Here is a 27,897-nt window from a genome sequence, read left to right on the forward strand (position 1 = left end):
TAAGACTGGAGGTGATCAATTATATACTTTAACAAGAATACTATATATGATGATCAATTCTGATGGAGTGTCCCTCTTCAACAATGAGATGAACCAAATCAGTTCCAATAGAGCAGTAATGAACTGAACCAGTTACACCCAGGGAAAGAACTCTGGGAGATGACTAGGAACCATTACATAGAATTCCCAATCCCTCTATTTTTGTCTGCCTGCATTTTTTATTTCCTTCACAGGTTAATTGTACACTATTTCAAAGTTCAATTCTTTTTGTACAGCAAAATAACTGTATGGACATGTATACATATATTGTATTTGACTTATACTTTAACATATTTAACATGTATTGGTCAACCTGCTATCTGGGGGAAGGGGTAGGAGGAAGGAGGGGCAAAGTTGGAACAAAAAGTTTGGCAATTGTCAATGCTGAAAAATTACCCATGCATATATCTGGTAAATAAAAAGCTATAATAGAAAAAAATTGGAGGAGATCAGAGAATAATGAATGCAAGAGATAAGACCTAAGCTAAGGACTATTTAAATAACCAACTTAACTACAAAGGACATATGAAGAAAGATGCTATCTGTATCCCAAGAAAAAACTGATAAATAGAAGTATAGAATGATTTTACATAAATATGCATATATTTTGTATATATATATATATATACATATATATATGTATTTGTATCTAATGGTAACCATATGAAGGGAGAAAAAAAGAAAAAAGAAATTAAAATGATAACTTTATTATATATTTAAAAGGAATAGCAAGTTGTACATAATAGATCTGCAGTTTCATGTGTAATCATCTTTTTATTATTACATTATGGAAATGCTTGTTTTATTCCACAAATAAAAAATAAAATAAAATAAATTTTAAAGATTTGAAGAGAAAGTGATGTTTGAAGTGTAAGGAGTCAAATAAAAAGAGAAAGGAGTGCCAAGAAGATGTCCTTAGGGACACACACAAAAGGGTAGAAGGAAGAAGAAACAACGAGGATCTTACTTAGCCAGGAAAGTACTCTCCACCACTATTTGTAGCTTCTAGAGCTGCCAGGATCACCCAACAACCTTTCCTCCTTTAAAGTTAATGCTAACTACTTCTCTCCAACATCATTTCATGACTACTTCCCAATACCTTTTTCTCAACATTCATCCTGCTTGACCTTGAGGCATGGGGCACTTGTGACCACTCTCTCTTCCCTCTACTTCAATGACATTACTTTCAAATAGTTATCCTATCTCTCTGTGAGGAGATAGAAATTATAGAATCTTAGATTTGAAAGACAGCTCAGAAGCCACCTAGTTTAGCTTGTATCAAATGATCTTCTTCAGACATGGTTTCTAGTTCTTCATCATCTTGGTTGTTCTCTTCAGGACATACTCCAGCTTGCTAATGTCATCAACTTCCTTTCTAAAATGTGGTACCCAGAAGTAGACACAATAATCTTGGTGTGATATGATTAAAGTGCCTTGTGACTATCACATACTTTGTCCTGGATGATATGCTTCTATAAATGCATCCCAAGATCCTCAGTGACCAGAAATGGATTGAATTGCTCAGACTGATTACACCCACAATACAACTTATTTCCTGTATAATTTTTCTCTGTGACTAAGCAAGGCTTACTCAAGGATAGCTCCTCCCCACCAAAGAAAGATTGTATTTACAAAAGAGCTTCCACTATTTGCAGCTTGAAAGGAGAGGCTGACTTAGTAACACATCAAGATGCATGGTGAATCATACCAAAGGGAACCCAATATAAAGAGATTTCCTAAAAGTTCCTTTTTCCTTTAAATATCAAACAGGTTTTATGGGACAACAGTTTAATATGGATGTTTTGATAGCACTACATATGAGCAACTAAATGGATGGAAGCTTGACTTGGAGTCAGGAGGCCTACAATTCAATCCTGGCTCATATATTTAATAGTTGTGTGACCTAGGGCAAGTGACTTAATATTTCTCACCCTCAGTTTCCTCATCTATAAAGTACAGATAATAATAGAACCTACCTCCCAGGGTTGTTATGAGAATCAAATCAAGTGAGATTGTATATGTGTTTATATGTGTGTATATATATATACACACATATACATATATAATATATACAGATATAATAACTGTTATTATGTTTACATAGGATAAAGCAGAAATCTATTATTATTTGTTCCCAAAATGAAAGAAAGAAAAATGAAAACATACATTGATTCTCCAAACATTTCCATTTAAGAAAACATACTCAAGTGCTAGAGATATATGATATGCCCCTTTTTATCCCATTGAGTGTACAGTAAACATATACTAAAGAACACTTCTACACCTAAAGGATATAAGGGATACTGCAAAATGGTGTATTTTTATCTAGATTGTCTAAATAGTATCAATTAAAATTCACAGCTACTGGCTGTCCAGATGTTTCTTGCATTTAGAGTACAGTAATCTGCATGAGAATATATTGTATTACTGCACTTGCTGTAAACTAGACAGCTCAGTATTCTAAATTCTGCATACAAGCTCTAGTGAGTATATTTTATCTTCAGATTAGTTTTTCCTCTCTCTCTCTCTCTCTCTCTCTCTCTCTCTCCCTCCCTCCCTCCCTCCCTCCCTCCCTCCCTCCTTTCCTCTCCTCCTCCTCCTCTTTCTCTCTCTCTCTTCCTTCATCCCTCCCTCCTTTCCTTCCTCTCTCTCTCTCTCTCTCTCTCTCTCTTTCTCTTCCTTCATCCCTCTCTCCTTTCCTCTCTCTCTCCTTCCCTCCCTCCCTCCCTCCCTCTCCCCTTCATTTGCTTGCTTGGGGCATTTGCAGTTCAAAAACAAAAGACATTTACTGCTTAGAGTTTAGCTGTATCAGGGTGTAAGTGCAGGTCAGGCTTGATTTATGTGACACTTCTGATAAGCCCTGGATGAGAGCAAGACACTGAGCTTGAGATGTCTGTGAAACTTGCATTGACTTATGTCTCTTTCTTTTCCAGGCAGCCAACATCCCTCTGGTCTCAGAGCTTGCCATTGGTGACATACATTTTGATGACTTTTCCCTTGACGTTGATGCCATGATCACTGCAGCTCTGCGGATGTTCATGGAGCTGGGGATGGTGCAGAAATTTAAAATTGACTATGAGGTAAGTTGCCCCTTTCCTTAGTAAACTTACCCCCATGCCTCCTCCACTTCTCATTTGAGCCAACAGGGCCATGGGCCATTGATCTGATGCAAATCTCTGCCTTCTCATTTCAGACACTATGTAGGTGGCTTTTGACAGTAAGAAAGAATTATCGAATGGTACTGTATCACAACTGGAGACATGCTTTCAATGTGTGCCAGCTGATGTTTGCAATGCTAACTGTGAGTGTATTTTGCTACTATGGAAGAGCTTGTCTTTTCTCCCTCAATCATCTAAATGCTTTATTTTTAATTTTTCCGTTCTTTAACACTTACTATGATATATATTTCTCTTCAGCAAAATCCACATTCTCTAGGGAATAAAATAAGTGCTACATATTTTGGCAAAAGTTCCCAAACCATAGCAGCCATGAGATTACTGACACATTGAAAAGGACAAAATAACTAGTTTTCATTCTTAGAATACTTGTTTTTTAAAAGCTTTTGGAAAATTCCATCCTGTAACACAAGTTTTCAATTTATTCTTTCCATCTGTTTCTGTCTCATATCTAACTCAGACATTAAGATGGGTAATAGAACAGTGAAATAACCTGCCAAGGCACCAACAGTTGTACTAAAAAGGCTGCAATATTTACTATAGAGCACATTATTAATACAGAGAAATTCCATTGAACTCATTTTAAAAGGTTACAGAAGGTGGGAAGAGGAGCAGTCCATATTCTTGGCAGTTAACTGGAAGTCAGCTGGGGTCAGCTATTGGATCTACTGCTCTAGAAAGCTCTAGGAGTCTACCATCATGGAAATTTGTGCTATTTGGGGTTGTTTTTTTGGGGGGGGGGGGGAGAAGTAGCCCAAACCTAGATGCAAATGACATCTGGTCAATGGTAACAGTTGGGATTTGTATACTTGGAAGTAAATGTTTTACTGCAATGACAGAAATAAAACCTTCTAATAGAATCCATTTGCTGGGAGGGAAAAACCCAAATGCTTATTTTGGCCCACCCCATTTTAAATAAAATACTAAGAAATAAAACATTTATTAGTTGAAACAAATTGACTTCTCTTTGGCCTACTGGCATTTGTGGAAAACCTTTTGATACCTTGAAAAAAAGAGTTCCTAGAAATGATCATTCTTAATTTAATAAAGAAATAAAAATTTTATCCAAATAGTTTAATATCCAAATTGTACATTTAGGAAAGTAAAATTTAAGGAATATGAATGTAGGTACTCTTTTGTCTTTAGTGCAGATAAACAAAGGATTAGCTTGTCAACATTTTGCACAGAATCTGACCCATAGTAAGAAACTAATAAATGTTACTTGATTTGTTAGTCAATTCAGTCTTGTCTGCCTCATTGTGACCCCATTCTGACATTTTCTTGGCAAACATATTGGAGTGATGTACTGTTTTCTTCTGTGACTTGTTTTACAGATAAGAAAACTGAGACAATCAGAGTGTAGTGACTTGCCCAGAATCACACAATTAATAAGTGTCTAAGGCTATATTTGAATCCAGAAAGATGAGTCTTCCTGAGCTCTCTAACTGGTGTGCCACCTAACTGTTCTTGTTCATAACTAACAAGTTAATACTTGTTAGTAAGTTGTGACTTACTGACACATATGGAGGAATTACATGAGAAAAAGAATGTCACTTTAGCTTACTAAGACAAAAGTCTGAAAGTGCCTTGAAGTGTTGAATTCAAGTGCTTTGAGGTTCATGGAAGCAAATTAGATCAATAAACTGGATCTCTCCCAGCATTTAGTCATTTCCTGTACGGTGTACACTCAGACTTAAACTAAATAAAAGTTTCTTGAACTTTTCTGAGTCTTGAATCCTTTTGGCAGTTTGGCAAAGCCAATGGATATCTTCTCAGGATAATATTTTTAAATCAATAAAATACTTAGCCCCAAAAGAAAACTAATTAGATTGAAATAAGGCTGGCATAATATTTTTAAAATGAGTTAATTGACTCCAAATTCAAAATGCCTACAAACAATGTGCCATTTTTTATTGAACAGAAAGACAGTGGAGTAGCTAGGTGGTGCAGTAGATAGCGCACCAGCCATGAAATCATGAGACCTGAGTTCAAATCTGACTTCAGACACTAAACACTTCTTAACTGTGTGAACTTGGGCAAGTTACTTAATCCCAATTGCCTCAGTAAAAAAAAGAAAGAAACTTTGAGCTTTAAGGTTTAATTTACTAAAGTAGCAAAGTTAGTGGAATGAATAGAGGTCCATGTTTTGTAATTTACTTTTTAATTTATAACATTAATATCAGGAAGAATTGTATATCTCTGTGTGTTTGTAGGTATATGTGATCAGATACTATGTTATATTTTTTTTAATCCTCAGCACTGAGGATGTATAAACATGTATTCAACAAATTAATTTTATTTTGGAGATCATAGAATCATATAGAATCATAAGCATCTATGGGTATCAAGGACTTTGTACACTGATGGAAAAAGACAATAATATTATGAATCAATGATAGAAGTAATCAAAATAGACCTTTTTAGAAAATCGTATGACCTTTCTAGAAAAAAAGGAAATTTTTTTAGAAAAATAAAAATTAAATTCTTTTCCAATATTATCATAATTTTACAATTCAACACAATGGAGTGACTCCTATGTGCAAAATACTGTTCTAGGCATGCTGGGACAAAATGAAAAATAATCCTTGCTTCATTAAGTTTAAATTTTACTGAGGAAATAAAAGTTGATACTCTTCAAGAAATAAGAGGAGGGATTAAAGAAACAAAATAGTTCTTATTCGGTCAGAAGATTTCATATTCACCATCCTTAATGTAAATCCATTAAATGCCCTTGACCTGTTGAAGGAGGTTTTCATACTGGTTCACCTAGAGGCAGGATCTTTACTATATTAAAATAGAAAAGACAAGACAATTCTGGGCAGAAAAATTCATAGAACATCATATTATGATCTTTTAGAATATATTTCAATTAAAGAACCAGCTCTAGAGTGGGCATGGTTTCTTACACATGAAATAATTGTACTGCTTTTTATTATTTGATTGTTCATCTGTGACACATGCACCTAACTGCACACTATACCGAAGTGGGAGGGAAAAAAAGGGAGGTCCCTGCTGACTCAGAGAATCTGTAATTGTCTTTTCTTGATCACACACACACACACACACACACACACACACACTTTCATACTCATACCCAGGCTGGTAAGTATTAAATTTTAAAAATATTTTTAGTGATATTTAAGTGCTTATTGACGGGAAGTACTTCTCAAAGTCTGTCTCCAGCCCCCAACCCACTACAGTTCTGGGTTTGCAGAGGAACCCTGATTTAAAGTCCCCTTCCCCTAGCCTACATAGTTTTAGAGATAAAGAAGGGAGAGATTCTAAACCACTGGGGCACATCATTAATAAATCAATCTGTTTTCTCCCAACCTTTTTCCAAGCTGAAAGTGGCTCAGGACATGTCTTCTTCTAATCTGGAGGGATCCAGAATGAATTTGATGTCCAAGCCAATAGCCCTGTCCCAGGCAACACTGACTGGGTGTGTATGGAGCTTGAGGGGCATTATCAGGTTGGAGGAGATTAGAATGTATTTTACACACACACATACACACACACACATACACACACACACACACACACACACACCCCACTTTGCAGGATAGAAAGCATGCTCTGCAGCAAATTAACCTCCAATGAACAAGAAGCTTCTGACCAGACAGCAATTATGTGACTTGCCAATGTGGGTACTGGTAAGGTGAGTGGGCCAAGCCCAAAAGAGAGCAGAAATGGGGTAATCCATGATATCCCTATGCTTCATATTGAACTAACAGAGGTTACTTGAATTGGAGAAATTATAAAGAATTGAACTCAAATAAAATAAACTTCTAAAAAAATCATTGAACTCACACTGATGACCTGATTTCTGAAATAAAGGCCCTAATGCAGAATTCTTTACCCAGAGCATCCCTACAGCATAGTTAGTGGCTTTTCTAACACTGAAATAATCCTCCCTTTTTCCTTCTCCAGGATTGTCCCCATCTGTCCTTCCCAAGTGTTATGATGGAATTCTCCAGTCGCTTGAAAAATGCCACAATAGAAGCATGTGACAACCCTCTGAGCTGGGGACTGAGTCTTTGTGAGCTGCATTTTCCTCTAGGTGGCACTCCAAGGCTAAATTTCTCTTCTAGCTGCCTAGAAAAGGAGAGACATTAAACCTTCTCTTCATCTAGGACAGATGATAAAGAGGAATGGTTGGACTGGGGGTGGGGAAGGAAGGAGGGAAGATTTATTTTTAAAAGGGACACCATCAAAGCCAATCTGCCTAAAAATCAACCCTTCTTATCAAGAATAGATCCATTTTATGGCAGAAGTGGATACATTTTCACATACTCATTTGCTGCTATGGGCATGAATTGACTGGCCTTTTTAATGTGGTATTTTTTTTCTTCTGAAATCCTATTGTTTCTGAGAATGGGAAAATGTATTAAGGTGATGGTTCTAGTATATTTGCATTAGTATTTTTGCAGTTTATTCTGCTATATTTATTCTGCTATACAGGCAAAGCTTATGTAAGGTTCCACTTGCTTATTTCCTTTAGTATATTTATATAGTGGATTCTCTAATACAGGCAAAGTCAACATAAGGGGTTTACTTCCTTACCTGTGCTCTCTGGGGTTATTCAGAACACAGAGACAGTAAACATTGCTGAATCAGAATTGTGTTCTCCAAAGTACTCAAGCTGATGCCCTAGACCCAATGAACTTTATGCAGATAAACTGAAGCAATATACATTCCCCTGGAAATAAAAAGCTCCATTATAGGATAAACAATTTGTTGTAAAATGGTAGTAATCTGGCCTGCCAATGACCCAGATAATGACTAAATAAGTCACTCCATCCTTTTCTGCCTGAATTTTCAGATCTATAAGGCAGAGGTTACAATATCTCTCCTTTGCTTTTAAATGGACAGTTTGGAGATTCAGATTTGCTAAGTGCTTTGAGTTCTATAAAGAAAAGTAATATAGAGTATGAGTTTTCACATTGGAAAAAAAAAAAAAAGACAAGTCCAAAGGCACTTGTTCTAATTTTCTTAGTTTTCAGAAGAAATTGAAAACGACTATATTGTTTGTTCCCAGTAATTTGATAAAGGATAGTATGAAGAGCAGCTAAATATTCAGCAACATTGGGTGGAGGTGAGTGGATTGCCACTGATTCACAAAATCTGACAGTTTCCCAAAAGAAGCCTGCCTTAAGAATCAGTATTCTATCCTCAGAAGACCATCCTAAGGATGTGCTCATTAGCGTCTCATGCCATGCCTTGCACCCCATAACTGCTCAATAAAGGTTAATTGAATGAGCGGACTTTGTTTCGGGTAATATTACTCAGGGAACCGTGGTGCCCAGTGTCCAGCCCAAAGCCGTAAAATGATGAACATCTATCACCACTAGAAATCTTGTTCTTTCTCTGTATCACGGGAAAGTTCAGATAGGGTTCATATAGAATATTATGATCTTGCAAAATTCACTGGATATGAAAAGAGAAGAGCTCACGATCACATTAAAATTTATAGCAGGGCTGACAAAGCGGCTCCAGTGGGGGATTGCTGTTCAGCACTAATAATAAGCGGGTATCACAGCAAACACATGGACACCCCCTGACATTTACAGTGGGCTTCCTAAATCTCATATGTGGATAGAACATGTTTAAGTCCATATTTGTGTTGTCAACAAGGTTATTTTCAGAGATAAGCCACAAGGTTTATTGATAATTCAAACAAGGGAGCAGAAAGGACATTTAGGGAGAAAAATCCAGCCCATTCACAAATTGAAGATAATGCACATCATATTTGTCAGATGACTATATTTTTCAGGAAAGTCTTTGATTTTTGTTGTAAAAAATTTCTCCCTCAAGGTATTTCCAACAAGAAATAAAATTGGAGCCGAAAGAGTTCAAGGAAGATTTTTCAGAAGCCCTTTAGTTTTCATGTAAAATATTGTTTGAATCAACAATGAGAATCCTAATTTTTTCATAGAAGTAGCCTAAGATAAAAACAAAAATAGGTCTCAAGATTTTGTTTTTTTCTATGTCTGTTTCAGTAATGTCAACAATAAAATTTTTTTATTATTACTGACATAATAGATAATATACTATACCTCAGTTTTTATATATTCTCTTTTTTAGTGATACAAAAACAAATAGCTAGTAAGGTGACTTAAAATTAAACATCAGAATATTGCTTTGCGTGTTAGCTTGGTATAATCTTTAATTTTCATATTTGTATATCATTTTCCAGTCTAACTCAAAAAGGGAAGGATTTGTAATAGGAAACCAAATAAGTGATCATCCTTAATTATCTATCTACCAATATCATATAATCCATGTACTGTGTGGAACATATCTTAAAATTACATTTAATGCTAGTGCCCTTTGACATGCTCAAAGCTTCCTTCCATCTGTGTTCTGTTTGGCCAGACCTCAAAGTAGCAGTTTGTCCTTCTAACAGAGAGTATCCATATCTGTGTGTATGGTTTTTTTTTTTAAACACATATACATTCATACACACACACATGCACACATACACACACATATGAATTCAAAGCATCTCATAATTAAGAACCTGGTGTACTAATAGCCAAACGGGTACTATTGGGAAGAGGAATAATCCAATTCATTTCCTCACACGAGAGAATGACCTCCATAACTCACTTTAAGCTCTGCCACTCATGAGTTATGGGTCATTCACTTTCTAGTGAAAATAAATTCTCCTGCACCACCATCCAGGACTAGGTATTTTTTTCCCCTCCGTACATGTAAATTTTAAAAGTGTATAAACATAATCACAGCCAGTATTATGGGCAAAGTAGATACTCCTGCTCATAGACACTGCTTTTTAATGAAATGTGTTTGCGGTCACAGGGATAGCAACAGTCTTTTTACAATATAGGATTTTTGATTAAACTGAATTTATTCTTGAGATTTTTACGGTGTTGGTAAACTGCTTAATCTTCCCTTTTGTGTTTTATGATGCTGACTGAATCCTTCAGGTCAGTGAGATTCGGCAGCAGGCAACGGACCATTTATCACAGCCTCAGTTTTCCATTATCAGCACCCTATTTTAGATGCTTTACAACTTGTTTGTGAGACTTTCTCTAGGCTGAAACTTAGCACCTTCAAAGGTGTCAAGTTGGAAAATCGCTTTCCCAATGTTATAATTGATTTCATTTTCAAAGTTCTTATTTTCAGTTTGGTGAAATATGTAAATTAGGGAATAATGTTTCAGAGACTTGAAACTCCTCTACCTGGCCTTTGCAAATCCTATTTTACAGGACATACACTCTTGTGGTGCACAATTAATGTTTACTGCTTTGGGGATAGAACCCAAGTAGTAGAATTATCTGTAGTTAAGAAAAGATGTTCTGGCTTTCAGTCTGACCACTGGTGATTTATCATAAAGAGAAATGTGAACCAAGTTCTTAAATACACTTGGACAAAAGGTGTTGCTGTTATGCTGTAGAAGTACTAATGCACACATACTCTTAGCCTGGCTTTTTACAAATTGGATAAAGGGCTTGATATATCCTCCCTCCTTCAAACAGTGGCCCTTTTACTGCCCAGTGAAAGCCTCTTTTGACTCTCATTGTGGTTCAGTATTCAGTGGATGAAGAAGACCTATACATAGATCAACACTAGCATTTTTATTAGTCAACCAATTGACAAGCATTTATTAAACACCTACAATGTGCCAGGCACTGGATTATTTGCTGGGCATACAGAGCCAATGACAAAATCATCACTGACTTCAAAGAGTTTACATTTCATCAGGAGACACAATATATACCTATGTAAGTACATATAAAATAAAGACAAAGTAATTTAGGGATGGACCCTAGCAGCTGGGGGATAAGAGAAGGCTTAGTGTAGTAGATGTTGCTTGAGCTGGGTTCTGAAGTAGAAGATTCTATGATTTGGAGGCAAGGAGGAAATACATTTCGGGCATTGAGATTAGAGTTTGAGTGTTGTGTGTAAGAAACAATCATTGTTCATGGGAGCCCAGCTACATGACATTTGAACCAGTTTGATGCTAAATTTCAAATCAATTCAACCGACACATGTACTAAATACTATGTGCAGAGCATTGCATAAAGTGGCATGATCCTTGATTTCATGGAGTTTCTAGGACCTTCAGTTATATAATTTATCTGCCTATCTGCATTGGAGAGTGGAATTTCCACACCACAAGTTCCTCACAGAGATAAAATCATAGATCGAGGTAATGATGTCCCAACTTATCACCCCAATATCCAAAGAAAAAACAGCCTTTGGGGAAATAGCAGTATCATATGGAGTAATCTAAATTAATTCCGAGACTGATTATATATGCAAAACTATCCAATCTTGGAATCTCCATTTTAATTCATTTCTAGATGTCTAGATGCCTAAACTGGGGCATGGGATAAATGGAAGCTTCTTCTTTATTTACACTGGTTGGAGTTATGATAAACCAAGATCAGACTAAGTAATGGATGACTATAGACTCAAATCCTAAAAGAAAAGAATCAGTAGCATTGAAATAAACAGTTTCTTCTCTGTTATTCTCTTAAAAATTGTTTTCAGGTAGATGTTGGGTCTTTCTGCCCCCCAAATAAGAGGAAAGATTGGGAAAGTGTCCAAGTGACCAGGAGGTAGATGCGAGTATACAGAATAATTGTGTATTTAATGAACAAGTATATTTTAAGGCCTCAAGATTTTGCTCATATTTCTAAAATATCTTAAATCATTCATGACATGAGATAAATTGTGTTGAAATAAGTTTTAGAGAAGTATGAGGCATGTATTGTTTAGTTGTTTCAGAATGTGTGTTCTGACTTCTCAGCTGGAAATGGATCTATGTATGTCCTAACTCATGTGCCCTTTCCTTAGCACAAATCCAACACTGCTAACTCTTCTCCTCACTGTTCCTGATGTCTCCTCACTGTTTCACAAACAAGATATCCTCTCCCAGCTCTAGGCATTTTCTCTGGCTGTCTTCCATTTCTGGAACTCTCTCCTCACTTCCACCTCCTGACTTTCCTGGCTTCCTCCAAGTCCCAGCTAAATCTTAGTTTTTACAGTAAATCTTTCCTGTAGATCACCCTTCTTTTGGGGGCTTTCCTTCTGTTGATTATTCCCAATTTAACCCGTATATAGTTTTGTTTGTGTATATAATTGGTGGCATGTTGCCTTCCCAATTTGACTATGAGTTCTTTGAGTACAGGGATTGTCTTTTGCCTTTTTTTATATGTCCATTGTTTAACACAGTGTCTAGCAAATAGTAAGCTCTAGCTAAATGTTCACTATTACTATGATTATTGTTACGTCATCATCATCATCATCATCATCATTATCAATATTAGATCCTGGAGAGCCGAGGGTCTACTCGAGTTGAGTTGCTTTTATATTTATTTATTTGGTTTGATTTGGTTTGATTTGGTTTCATCTCCCATAGTATCTAGCTCAGTGCTAATTATGCATTATTAAAAGCTTGTTAAAGTGAATATAATTCTAGGTTCCTGGAATCATTCCAGTCTTATTCTGAAAAAAAAAAAAAAACAGAAAAGAAAAAATGATCCAAGAGATGAGAAATAGGGATGGTAAGAAAAGGTCAAGGAGTCAAGGTTGCTAATCCTAGAAAAAAAAGAAAAATAAAGAGGTGACTTACTTATATAGAGGAGTTTAAATATACAAAAGTTTTATCACAAAGAAAATGCTGCACAATCCTTTCTTTCATCCAGAGAGGCAATCAAGAGGGAAAAGGTGTAACTGAAATCAGAGAAATTTTGCCTGAGCATAGGAACTCTTTTATTGCGAAAATGAGTGAACAATGGAATGGGAACAGAAGTCTTCATTCCTGATGAGCTTCAAGAAAACAAGAAAGGACCACCCATCCTATAACTCATCCTACCTCCTTCACCTCCCACTTTAAAGGAAAAGGCTTGGTCCATAATATAAGAATAAGAATAATAAGGAGGAAGTGACTCACCTCTGGCTCTTGAGCCTATTATGACATTGACTTTAGTGTCATCCACAGGTTTGTTGGGAAGCTTGATTGAGATAATGTATGAAAAATGCTTTGCAAACTTAAAGCACATTATAAATATCAGCTATGCATATTTGTTCTCTCTTCTAGATAATATGCTGCTTTACAGAATATTTTATGACACATTTTTTGCCCTTTAAGATAAGATAATGGATTTTTAGCCAAAATTATAGCTAGACAAATTGGTAGAAAAATATGTTCATTGTTCTACCAATCTAAAGACCTTTTAACCTGGCAATGAATTAAGATTTTGATTTACCCTACAAAGTGACATTAGATTTTTAGTTTCCATTTAAACTGTTAATCAATTTGCCTGTTTCAAGTTGATCCCTGTCCCTTGAAATTAGTTAAATATCAGTAAATTTGAAATAAATAAAATGAATGGATTTTTAAAAGCTTATTATAAGCCTGGACTAGTCATTTACTCTTGTTTGCCTCAGTTTCCTTACCTCTAAAAATGAGCTATAAAAGGAAATGGCAAACTACTGTGGTATGTATCCTTGCTAAGAAAACCCCAAATAAGAGTCACAGAGAGCTGAAAAGGACTGAAAAGACTAAAAACTGACTGAACTACAACAGCCAAGCACTGTGTTAATTAAGAGAGATACAAAGGGGGGAGATGGCACACAAAGCTGAATGGTGCCCAGGGATAGCTACTTTGGACCAGAAAGTTACAGGGATATAAATTAGGCCCCATGGAAGTAGATTAACACAGTCCATCTCGGAACAGGAGAATTATCAAGGAATATATGGCCAGAGAGCAAGGAATGAAAAAAAAGTATGGTGGCTGAAATGGTCAAAGAAAAATAGTCATCAGAGCAGTGGAAATGTTTCCATGGCAAATTACCTAGAAGTTGATGGTCACTTTAGGGGGGAAACAATCTCCTCCCTCTATATAGTTTCTAGTCAATGGCATAGTAAAATGGCAAGAACATTGGTTTGGAATCAAATAACCTCGATTCAAATTTTGGCTTTGCTAACTCCGTAGTTATGGGACTTTGGATCATCTAACATTCCTGAGCCTCAATTTTCCTATCTGTAAAATGGGAATAATGCTTATTGTAGTATTACATTTACCTCATAAAGATGGGTAGGTAAAGCACTTTGCAGACCTAAAATTTATTAATTTATTATTATTATTTCTATCATTTCACAAGCAAATTCTTTCTGTAGCTCACTGTGACAACTTAAAATTTTTGTTGCACTTCCTATATGAAATCACAAATAAATTATTCCACATTTGATAGCTCTCTCAGGTTAACTTATTTAGAATGATTTCTAGGCTGTTGCTGTTCAGTCATTTTCTAGCCCTTTCTGATTCTTCATGACCCCATTTGTGATTTTCTTAGCAAAGATAATAGAGTGAATTGTTCCTTTCTGCTCTACCTCATTTTATAGAAGAAGAAACTGAGGCAAAAAGGATTGAGTGAGAGTCACACAGCTAGTAAGTCTGAGAGTGGATTTGAACTTAGGAAGATGAATCTTCCTGACTCTAAGTCCAGTGCTCTATTCACTGTGCTACTTAGGCGTCCCTTCTTTGGGAGTCAAGTCATAGTAATGGGACTCAAGTTTTAGCATGGAGAGATTGCTCAGATAATTATTATTAAACTATGCAAACTAGACCTTGCAGTAATTATTAAAATCCTCATTTAAGCTACTAGTCAAGCTAGATGCATTCTGAAATGTAAAATCCTGTTCTTTGGTCAGTTTTTTAAAACTGTGCAATCCAATAAAAACAATATATAATGAAAGCATAAGGACTTCAAAACCAGAGGGTTCTTGTTGTACATAAAATTTTAATGTCATTTCTTAGTCCTCTCCCATCCCTTTCCCAATACCCTCAGATAGTGGAAGCTTCTTCTCTATCCCTTGACTTTATCTTGTATCTTTTATATATCTATATCTATATCTCACTATTTATATGTACACGCACATACAAACGTGTGTGTGTGTGTGTGTGTGTGTGTGTACATCTTGTTTCTTCCAATGAATAAAAATTTCTTGATGACAGGGACTGCTTCATTTTTTGTCTCAGCTTGTAGCATTTGTGATACACTATGATCCATAATAAGTATTTAATAAATATTTGTTGATGGATTGGTTCTCTTGACCTGACTGACTTTGGACCTGAGTTCAAATACTGCCTTCAGATACTTAACACATACTAGGTGTATGACTTTAGGCAAGTCATTTAATCCCAATTGCCTTATCAATAAACAAACAAATAAATAAATACCAATAAACAAATAAGTAAATAAGGAAACGATCTATGATTTCTTTAGAGTATAAATCCCTCTACTGACACAGATCACAATTCCCTCATATCATAGAAGAAAGTCTTCTTCAGGGGTTGCTTTAATAAAAACAATTCATCACAGAGTCAGAAAGACTTGAGTTCAAATGTGATCTCTAATACTTACTGAGCCATGACCGTGGGCAAGTCATTTAACATCTGTCTGCTTCAGTTTCCTCAACTGTAAAATGAGTGTAATAACAGCATTTACCTCATGGGGTTTTTGTGAAGATCAAATGAGATATTTTTTAAGTGCTTACAAAATTGCTTAACATCTAGTAAGTGCTATATAAGTACTTATTCCCTTCCCCCTAATCTTAGTCTCTGGTGAGGATCTTCATCTTAGGATAGAAGCTCATCATGAGGCAGATACAAGATGCTATTGCAGGTAAGAAAACTCTACCAGAATTTATGTTCATCTGGGAGAGACTATGAAATGCCAGTGTCCCCATGAAGCCCAGGAGGAGGACATTGAGAGAGACTTGTGGGAGATAAATTATTCATTTCAATATATCTGTGACTTGAATACCTTCTCTTTTTTCTTCATAGCTCAAGATAAATCATAGTAAATAGCTATTTTTAATAATAAACCATTTTCTTTTTAATCCTAAATATCTTAGCTTCTCCTGCTGTCATCTCAAGGCCCCCATTTGTCCAATAGCATTCACATCTTAATTAATCTTTTTTAACAACTCAATACCACAGTAATTCACTATTAAAATTTAATAAACATAGAGTTTTGTTGTAGAAATTTTCTCTATTCTAGTTTTGGCTGGAAATCAGTTTTTTGGCTTAAGGAGTCAAAATTATTATAAATATTATACTGTGCTTTCCCTTTTTGCCTTGGTTTCTCTCCTTACACACACACACACACACACTACATGCCCTGTCTTGGTTTTGGGGCATGGGTAAATGTGACAGGGAGGTAATTGATCACTGCGGGGACCTGATGCTGTTAGACTGGCCACCCAACCTACAGTAGTTTATGGTAGATGGCAGTTAATCATTTCCTTAAATGATGCTGGTCTAAAAACAGTTGATTGTTACTCACCGGACCAACGTTATCCATCCTTCCTGTTCTGAATAGTTACAGTTGCCATTTTTCCCTTCTTCCCAGACGGCTGGGTTTCAGGAGATTTTGACTGAGGTGGAAATTTTAGCCGTGATTGTGGGCTGCCTATGTCATGACCTCGACCACAGGGGAACCAACAATGCCTTCCAAGCTAAGTAAGTGTTCTAATTGTTGCTATTTTAATGCATTTGCCCTTCTGTTCAGAGCAAAGGTGAGGAGTGCTGGAGAATAAGAGCATTCATTTCTGGCATCCTTGGCCAAGGCCACCGGGGCTCTGGCTTCTGTGTCTTGGGGACCCATCCATCTTGATAATTCCCTACTCCTTTTTTAATTGCAAATTTGCCCTTCGTGTCATGCTTGTTGATTTGGGTTGTCCCTATTGACCCCAGTCAGATACAAGGTTCAATTTTTAAAAGAGCCTCTTTCTTCTAATGCACAGTCCTTAGGAGCTCTGTATAATCCACCTTTCCTGTCTTCAAAATCTGGATTGAGCTCTGTATGAAAATATATTTAGGAAAATATTATTTGAAAAAGATATTTAGGAAAAGACATAAAGTGAACTATGCCTTTCATGTCCCTTCATAGGCCTTCTTTTGGACAAATTTGTCAATATGTGGTGTTTGTAGCACTGTATAAATCATTATGGTATGAATCTACAGGATCAATCAATCAACCAATCTAGTTATAAGCATTAGTTAAGTACTTTTACTATGTGCCAGGTACAATTCTAAACACTGAGAATTTAAAGAGAAAGCAAAAAACATTTCCTACCTTCAGGGAACTTACATTTTAAGCTGTGGATATATCTACAAATATAGCTACTGTATATACAAAATAAATATGAAGTATAAACAAAGTGATCTTGTAGTCAGTCAATAAGGATTTATTAAATACCTACTATATGCCAGGCACTATGTCCAGGAGATATAAAGAAATAAAAAAAAATACAGGAAATATAAAAGGGACTTTGATCAAGTCCCTGCACTGGAAATACTCATAACCTAATGGGAGACACAATATGTAAACAATTATGCAAAACAAGATATAGATAGGATGAATATGAAATAATCGATACAGTCCCTGCTCTTAAATAGCTCAGTATAATGGGGGAGACAACATGCAAATTTTTGTTGTTGTTTAGTTGATTACCTCTGACTCTTTGTAATTCTACCTGGGTTTTCTTGGCAAAAAATAATAGAGTGATTTGCCATTTCCTTCTCTATCTCTTTTTACAAATAAAAGAAACTGAGCAGGCAAGATTAAGCGACTTGTCCAAAGTCAGACAGCTAGAAACTGAGGTCAGATTTGAACTCAGGTCCTCCTAGTACAAACACAATATATTCAGGATATATTACAAATAATCAATAGAAGGAAGACACTCACACTGAAAAAAAGGCTTCACATCAGGAAAGGCTTCACACAGGATAGGAGATTTTAATTGGAACTCCAGGGAAGTCAAGGAAGCCAAGAAGCAGAAATAAGGAGGGAGAGAATTGCATATATGAAGAGACAGTGGTGAATATGTCCAGAATTGGGAGGAAGAACATGTTTGCAAGAAACAGAATCTAATAAGTTTTGCAAGCAGAATCTAAGAGCTGAGGGAACCTGCTGCAGATGGTACCTCTACTGACTGCTGAAGGATGCTAGGGAATCTAAAAGGCAGCAACAAGGAAGATAGCACAGTGAAAAGCAAAGGGCAGGAAGTGGGAATAGAGTGTTAGGTGTGAGGAAGAACAAATAGGTCTATATGCCTAGTCTTATAGAGAGAGTGCAGGGAGATGGATAGTATAAGGAGACTGGAAATATAGGAAAAAGTTCAATTTATGAAAAAGCTTAAAATGACAAAAGAAACAATTTTTCTTTGACCATAGAGAAAATTTTGAGTAATACTATAATGTGGATAAATCTACTCTTTAAAAAATTTTTGTTGGAAGCTGTTTAGTAGATAGAAAAGGGAGAGACTTGAGTCAAGAAAGCCAATTTGGAGGCTGTGGCAATGAGGAAGGCATTGCAAGAGGCATTGAGGGCCTGAACCAGGATATGGACATAGGAATAGAAAGAAGAGGATGCAGACACACAAGAGATGTGGAATTAGAAACACGACCTGCAACTGATTGGTTGGATAAGGTAAGTGAGGGTAGAGAGTAGAGGATGACATTGAAGTAGCTAGGTGATGCAAAGGACAGAATACTGTGCCTGAAATCAGGAAGACCAGAGTTCAAATTCAACCACAGGTACTTACTAGTATGCCTCAGTTTGCTCATCTGTAAAAATAGAGATAATAATCACACATATCTCCTAGGAGTATTATAAAGATCATGTGGGATAACATTTCCAAAGCACTTGGCAAGACTTGGTGGGCCTATAAATGCTAGTTTTTATTGCATGTACAGGAGGAATGGGGCTTTTTTTCTGGGGTGCTAACACCTGTGGGAGTGGAACACCATTCCTCCCTAAATGGAAAGCTTCCTCTCCAAGAGAGATTGCTGTCCTATGCCTCTCACCCCATGTGATTACCTGCTGACCCAGCCCACCACATGGCATAATTACTTGTGTGCCATCATCGTCAGAGATCCACTACCATGGTGTCTTTGTCCTTACCTACCCTGTAATTCCTATGAGGGTATAAGTCGAATTCTCTTGGGAATGGGCCACCCCTCTTCTGGTGAAAATGTACTTGCTATTAGACCATTCTCCATACCCCAGACTCAAGGATTCCAATTTATGATTTTATATAGGCATATATACGTCACACATAATTTTATGATTTTGAATACAGACACACACGGCAGTGCTGAGTGCTAGAGAGGTACAAAGATAAATGTTGTCAAATCAATACAGAGATGTGTTTCCAGCAGATAAATGGCACAGTCTAGAACTGGACCTCAAGTCAGGAAAATCTGAGTTCAAATCCAACCTCAAACACTTGCTAGTTGTGTCATCCAAGGAAAGCTACTTGACCTCTGCCTGCCTTAGTTTTCCTTATCTGTAAATTAGGACAATAATAGCAACTAGGGTTATTAGAAGATAAAATGAAATGATATTTATAAAGCGTATTGCAAATCTTAATGCAATATATAAATGCTAGAATTGACTCTAGGATATAATTGGGAGACTCATTGAATTGTGGTAATAATATAGTGATCTCAGATACTATTAAGACATGTTTGGTACTTTGCTCCTATTATGAATGGATTTAGACTGTCAATTTTAAGTTCTTCAATTTTTTGAGGGTTTTTTTTAAATAGTTATACTATCTTCCAATGCTCATTGTTGGGCTATTTATAGTAATAACTATGATTGCTTTAAAATCTTCCCTCACCTCCCCTTTCTTTCCTCTCTCTCTCCTAACCACAAGGCTTCTTATGAACTTCCCTACATCATGAAAACAAAATTGTTAGAATTGTGCATAGAGTAAATAGGCCCAAAATGAGTTATGCTCATAGATCTTGGTGCACAGACCTTGTAAAACCCGAGCTGGCTTCTCACAGGTCTTTCTGTCAGACATACTCTGGATAGATGCAGTTTGCAGGAAGATAAGTAACTCCTGGGTGAGTTGTTTTGGATTTTTTTTTTTTTTTTGACACCTATTGCCCAAGACTTAGAATCAAAGCTGTACAGAAATGCACAGAATCTTAGTGATTATCTGGTATAATCCCTTTCTTTTATAGATGAGACAGCTGAGATTTAAAGATATGTCCAGGGTATTCCAACTCCCGGAATGTTTAGTAGATATCAAAGTAGCCTGGAGAACTGGTCTCTTTCAGGAAGACTTTGGTCCAAGACTCCACCACTGACACCTAGTGGTTATATGATTCTACATAACTTAACATCTCAGTGACTCTTTAAGAACATTAGGAGAGGCAGTTCCTCATTGGAATTCCCTACATGTATGAAATCCCCATATGAGATCTATATTGTATATTTAAAACAAAATTGTCTGATATATTTTCAATGTTATCATATTGATATCACACTATTTTCAGAAAATCTATTCCTTTACAAGATTGTCAACAATGACCAATCAGTCATTTTTGTACTGAGGACATATAGTGATACACTCTGATGTTTTCCCCTCAACTATAATGGGCACTATTAATTATAATAGGCACTATTAATTATAATGGGCATTATACATACAGCTTATAATTATGCAGAATTTCATAGTTACCAGGAGATTTCACCTCTGATATTTCATTTGACCCTCACAACAGCATTTGGGGATGGATTATGCAAGAATCCTTATCACCTCCATTTTTATAGATGAGGAAACTGAGGCTTAAAGAAATCAAAAGGCTTACTCAAGGCGATGCAATAAGCCCTGGCCTAAAGCTAGAATCTAATGATCTCTTGACTGCCAGTTTCTTGCTATTTTCAGTGTTCAGCTCGTTCCTCCAAGAGAAATTTTTGTCTTTATCATCTTCACATCTTGGGGTGATTTAGCAAGAATAATGCACAAAATACAAAATATTTTAATATCAGGCTTTAAAGAAATTGTTGAAGATACTAAGCAAGATGCAAATTGTGATGGAAAGTGCAAATATAGAGTTGTATCTTTATTAATAACATGTAATGTATTATTTCAGTCTTACTGATAAATGAACCTTTGCATTTTCATATATTATCTTTAATTTTAAGTTTTGATGTGAGTGCAATGAATGATCAATAGTCATGTGAAGGCAGCAATACCATGGTCCTTTGAAATTGCTCTGTTAATACACCTCTGCCCTGTTTTCTCTAGGGATGATGTTTCCCAGGCAGCCCCCTCTCTATTACAGCTGCCCCTGATGATTAAATATCAGTATGGTGCAGCTTTGTAGTATATTCTCCTAGGAGACTCCTTCTATTCATTTCTAGCATAATCTCTTCCACTCATTTCTTGGGAATGAAAACCCATCTTGTCGCTTTAGGCTGTGTCCCAGAAGTGAAATACTGGTATACATTAATCTACGGTGACAGTCCAATCCCATTCCCCTCCACCTCCCAACAGTCCTCAATTTCATAATTACATTTCATAGTCTTTCCTCCTTTAAGTTGCCTCCTAGAATGTTTTAAGCCAGGTGCTATATTGCATTCAAGTCATCTTCTTTTAAGAATATACACACCCAGGAAAACCATTGATATATACTTTCTTTTGCATTGTTAGTCTCTTTGCCTGCTTATTTGCTTAAGCCCCCTAAGCATAGGACATGCCTGCCTGGAAATATAGTGCTTCATTTAATTTTTTAAAAGCACCTTTCTCTAATTTTTCCCCTATGCTTTTTCCTTTTGCACAAGGGGAAAAAATAACCTTCATATATTCCATAATCTAAAAATTTATTAATAGTACATTTCACGAATAGAAGTACAGATGTATATAATATAGATGTATGAAACATGTTTGTATGTATATATGAATATATATAGTATGTTTTATGTTTTTTATAATTATGCAGAATTTCATACAAAGATTTCACCTGTGATATTTCATTTGACCCTCACAACACCCTCAGGGATGGATTATGCTAGAATTATTATCATCCCCATTTTAGAGATGAGAAAATTAAGGTTAGAAAATTTAAACAGCTTTCTCAAGCTTATACAATGAGCTTCTGGGCTGAGTCTTGAGTCCAGTAATGTCTATTCTCGATTGTTTCCATTACACCATGCATTCAGAAACTTACCTTTTAATATTTGGAATAAGATTTTGTCAGTGAATATGCCAGTGCTGAGAGAGAGACAGAGACAGAGAGATGGAGGAAAAAGACAGAAATACACACACACACACACACACACACACACACACACAAACACACACACACATACAGAGACACACAGACACAGACACAGACACAGAGACACAGAGACAGAATATGGGTGTATGTGTGCATATACAAGTAAACGTACACTGAAGAAGTCTGTGGGACAGAATCTTGAAAGCAATAAGGGATCATTTTATAAACCACCTTAAGAAGAGGAAAATAACAAAAGAATTGAAAAAGCCAGAGATAATTTTAACATCTAAAAGATTTTAGAAATTATCTGGTCTAAAACCTTCATTTTATAGGGAGGAAGGAGGCAAAGGTAATTTATATAGCACCTACTATGTGCCAGACACTGTGCTAATCTGTCTGCAAGCACAATTTCATTTAATCTTTGCAAAAGGTCTTGTAATTATCACCATTTTTGCAACTGAGGAAACTGAGGCAAACAGAGATTAAGTGACTTGCCTAGAGTCACATGGCCAGAAATTACCTGGGGCTATATTTGAATTCAGGTCTTCATGACTCAATGCACTGCTCTATCCAGCTGCATCAAACAAGATGTGATTCAAACTCCAGTCCCAAAGAAATGAAGTCACTTGCTCAGGGCTACATAGATGGTATGTATCAGAACCAGAATTTGAACCTATAGCACCTGACTCCAACATCCTCTTTCCTCTATGCCATTTGCTCAAGAGAATGTCAATTATAATTAATCCATATGCATATAAGTGTATACCAAGGGTATCCTGGATGAAAAAAAATAGAAGAAAGAAAGAAATTTAGACCTCAAATGATCCTCTGTAGCAGATCACATCTTTCCAGCTACTAGGTTGGTTAAATTTTTAAATATTCAAGTGTATCTATATTTTTACTGATGTGTGAGTATTGCTTCCAACAAAGCAAATCATGATTCATCTAGGCAGGCCTCTACAATCCTGATCCATATTCTTCTGTAAGTCCCCTCAGAGAAAGTCCACTCAAACTTCTAGAGATCTTTCTCAAGTTCATATGGCCTCATGTAGAAACCATTAAGGTACTCAAACGATTCATTCTTCTTCTTTTTTTGCCATGTGACCAGCCCATATTTTTCTTCAAATATACATTGGCTCCAAGATCACCATGGCTCTAAACTTTCAAACCCGATGGGTATCCCTACCACACCAGAAACAGAAAGGGAAGCATGAAAGAGAACAGAATAAATGTTTGCTTGTGGCAACTGTGCAGTGGCCAAGTTATGACCTTCACCCTGTGGATACAGCAAAAAAAGAATGCTAAATAGAAAAGGCACTTGTCTAAATCTCTCCAGTTTTAAAGATTCAGCTTATTCTGGTTAGACAACTGATCAAAGGAAGCTAACTCCATTCACATATTAGGTGATGCAGAACACCTCCATTTTTAAGCAATCTAGGCAACATCCTCCAAAGGCTTTTCAGAAGGGCTTTCAACATAGACTCATTACTTTGGATGGACTTTATATTATTATACTATATAAGTAACATATACTTATATATTATATAATACAACATACTTATATAGCTTATAAAAGCTGCTTGTTCCTTCCCCGTACCCTAATGTTTCTGTATATGTACAAATTATTCTTTAAAAAATGTTATGTAAATGGCTCAGTAGATATTGATACTGTCTTGGTCATCTTTTTTTGAAGTAATAAGGTTTAAGATTTTTTTTCTTTTGTGTTAAGCACTGTATCCTCCTTCAGATACTTTGAGAATCGATTCCTCTGTACTCTAAAAACTGTAAATCTTTTAGCAAAGATCTCTTCAGTGCTTACTTAATCTAGTATGCCTGCTTTTCCCAATCTTTGTTCTCTTCAATGGCATCTCTACTTTTCCCATAAGCACATGTAGGACTGTGATTTCATCACCTACATGTGATTGGTCTGCTGTCCTTGATGGTGAAAATAATCTGTACACACACATACATGTATACACATACACATATGTATATCTATACACATGCATGTATATATCTATATGCTCTGTGTACATGTACATATATGTAGGTGTATACAAAGATCTCTTACCAATGATTCTTGCTTTCTGCTAATCATAGATTCAGTTAACAATTTTAAGTGCCTAATGTATGTCCAATGTGCTATTGTACTGAGCACTGAGGACATAGAGAAAGGCAAAAGACAGTCCCTTCCCTTGAAAAATTCATAATCTGAAGGGGGGATAATATGTAAACAACTATGTAAAACAGAATATAGGATAAATATGAAATAATCAACAGGAAGAAGGCACTTAAAATTAAGGGATTTGGAATGGCTTTTTGTAGACATGAGATTTTAGCTGGGACTTGAAGAGAGCCAGGGAAAGCAAGAGGCAGTGCTAAGGAGAGAAAGAGCGCGTACTGCAGGCATAGGTACAGTCAGAGAAATGCCTGGAGTTGGGAGGTGGACTGTCTCATTTCAGAAAAGCAAGATCCACTAACATCAAACAACACATAGTAGGGTGTAAGGGGAAAGATTGGTGTGAGAGGCTGGTTAGCTTACAAGAGCTTTGAATGCCAGCTAAGGTTTTTCTAGTTGATTCTGGAATGACAGGAGGAACCATTGGATTATGGAGTAGGGGAGGATATAACATAGTAAGGCCTATGCTTTAGAAAGATCCCTTTGGCAGCTAAATGGAAGATGGACTGGAGGTAGCAAGAGACTTGTGGTGGATAGATTCACCAGTAGACTCTTGCAATAATTGAGGAATGAACAAATGAGCCCCTATAGAAGGATAGTGGCAGTATCAAAGGAGAGAAGATGGTATATTCAAGAGAAATTACAAAGATCAAAATCTACAGGCTTTGGTGATAGATTTTAATATGGACATGAGAGATATTGAGGATGATATCTAAATTATGAACCTGGAAGCCTAAGAGGATGATGGAATAATAATGGAATAATGAAAGGAGATCTAAGAAAGAAAAACAAGTTCAATTTTAGACATATTGAGTTTAAGATGTCTACAGGATATTTAATAGGCAGTCAGAGACAGGAGACTAGAGGTCAGCAGAAGACTTAAGTCTAGAAAGAAACAGAGTCAAAGCACTGCTTCCTGGAATAGACCCAAATGGCTAACATTACAAGAAACAAACTTATTCATATGAATGGATCAAAAGCAAAAGGCAAAAGAAATACAATTACATGGGTGAGGATATCCTTGGTTTACTTAGACTTGGAAGCGTTCCAATTATGAAGACCAATATTTCTCAATAATAGTTTATTCCACATGAATGGAGACACAGTGGCTGATCACCAGTACCAAGCTTTGGCTGTCATTGAATTTTGTAGCTTACTTCCTTTAGGAGGTAGGGAAAATACCAACTCACATGTGTATGTCTCAATAACTCTCACTTCCTAGTCCATCAATCTCCCCAATTACTATTATCTGTAAATTTTCTCTACCTGCCCCATATACAGGGATTTGCTCTTTTCATTTTCTATAAGTCTCTGTAATCATAATTCTGAAATTCCTCTGACCAAATATCCTATCCTTCCAACACTTTTTCGGTCTTCCTCTTCCTAAACCCATTTTTTCGTTATCACCATATCCTCCAGTTGTACCATCCCTCCTTGCTCTTCTAGTCCATCACATTTCTCTGGCATCAGTGTCTTCCCTTCAAAATTAAACCTTTAGTTGATCAATTCAACTTTATATGTTCTTTATCTTCTAATCTTTTGCCCAATTATCTTATTATTACTCATACTTAACGCCAATCCAAGATCATCATTTGCCTTCCTCTTAAGTATTTGGATCACCATTATAGATAGTCACACAATAACACAATTGACTTGAACCCACTATAAATAGACACTTCTAATTTCTTCTAATTTCAACTGGAAATTTTAGATTGGTTCTTTCCCAACTGACTTTCACAATTCTCCATAGCAGCAGTTCTAAAACTTCTCTATTCAAATAACCTAAATAAGTCCTAAGTCATCCTTCATATAATATCTTTCTTCCCCAATCCTGTATTTCAAATCATCTCCTATTCTCTCTTCTTTGATGAAAAGATGGAAATTCTTACAGCCAATCCTACTTTGAGCCCTTGATCTCATTCCCTCCTCTTCTTTTACCCAACAGATTGCTCCTTGAATCATCCTAACCAGGTAGTTTTCAATCTCTCTCTACCTGTTAGCTCTTTCTTTCTCACAGCCTAAAAAAACACCCAAGTTTCTTCCATCCATCCACACATACACACATATATGTAAATTCACTATACCTTACCATTCCCCAGTCCTATTTCTGGCTCTTGGTTTTCAAATTATTCTCTCTCATCCTGGAACTTCCATTGGCATGTTGATTCTCCTCACCTGGGAACATCCAAAATTCCCTTTGGCTTTCTCAACATGGAACATCTCACTGAGAGCAAATCCCACCCCTTATACCATTGTAGCTTCCATTTTGTTAAGAATCTCACACTGTTCTTCATTCCCTCTTGGCTCTCTTTCTGACATCCAGACATCTCTTTTTACTCCACTTTGCAGCTTTTCTTTGTGTGTTTTCTTTCCCCATTAGAGAATAATCCTTTGAGGTCAGGGACAGTCTTTCTTTTTGCTTGTATTTATATTTATTTTCCATGCTTAGCACAATGCTTGGCATAAAAGATCTATTAAATGCTTCCTTCCTTCCATCTTTTTGCTCTTTCTCACTATCTTTCATAATCAAACCCTTAAAAATGTTATATATTTCTTCTGGATACTCTGTTTTTTCTGGGTTTTCATGACACTGATCTGACTTTAGTTTATCAAGTCAACTTTATACTCTCTTTATACTCTTATCTAACTTCTGACCTTTTGCCCAGGTGTCCTCTTCCTATCTATCCAACCAATTCTTCTCAGTCTCTTTTGCAAAATCACATCCTCTGTGCTAAGTAAAAGGGCCTGCCCAAAGTTCTCTCCTCTTCTAAATCCATACTCAGTGATCTCAACTGCTTTTATGGATTCAGTGGTTTTCTCTACAAAGATCACTCAACTCTACCTATCAACCTGCTTCTTTCTACTAAGCTTCTGCATCTCCAATTGCTTATTAGACATTTCCATTTGCTTGTGCCACAGGCATCTGCAACTTGACATATCTAATATTGAGCTCATTACTTTCCCTTCTAAACTACTTCTTTTCTAACTTCCTTATTTCTATTAAGAATATAGCTAAGTCCTGATTTATGCAAATAATGAATCCAGAGAAGTGGTCACATTATTCAAATTCATATTGCCTATTTCCATTGTTCTGGAACAATTTACTATATTGTATATAATTATAACTTTGAAGAGTGTGAATTCAAATACATGGAACCACTTCACATGATTCATCATTTGTACTAATCTGGATAGAGATGTATTACTACTCTTTAGTCATTATCATTCACAGTTTAAGAGTTATACTCAATTCTTCATTCTCACTCAGTCCTCCACATCCAATCAGTTGCCAGTTTTTGCCAGTTCTACCTCTTAAGTGTCTCTTATATATGACCCCATCTTGCCACTCACATGGCTACATACTACTGTAGACCCTCACTATCTTTTACCTGGATTATAGAAATAGACTCTTAGTTAATCTCCTTGCCTTCAGTCTCCTATTCTCTCA

General features: G+C 36.2%; 1 protein-coding gene across 1 annotated transcript in view; it reads left to right on the forward strand.

Moving 5' to 3' along the window:
• The window catches only part of PDE11A (phosphodiesterase 11A), a 452,396-nt gene that overhangs the window by 333,197 nt on the left and 91,302 nt on the right, over window positions 1–27,897 (forward strand). The window contains exons 11-13 of the mRNA XM_031960412.1: window positions 2,973–3,119; window positions 3,233–3,340; window positions 16,602–16,711. Of these exons, the coding sequence (XP_031816272.1) occupies window positions 2,973–3,119; window positions 3,233–3,340; window positions 16,602–16,711 (365 nt within the window). The remainder of the gene's footprint in view (window positions 1–2,972; window positions 3,120–3,232; window positions 3,341–16,601; window positions 16,712–27,897) is intronic.

Source organism: Sarcophilus harrisii, chromosome 3 (assembly GCF_902635505.1).
Source record: "Sarcophilus harrisii chromosome 3, mSarHar1.11, whole genome shotgun sequence".
In the NCBI taxonomy this organism is placed as follows: domain Eukaryota; kingdom Metazoa; phylum Chordata; class Mammalia; order Dasyuromorphia; family Dasyuridae; genus Sarcophilus; species Sarcophilus harrisii.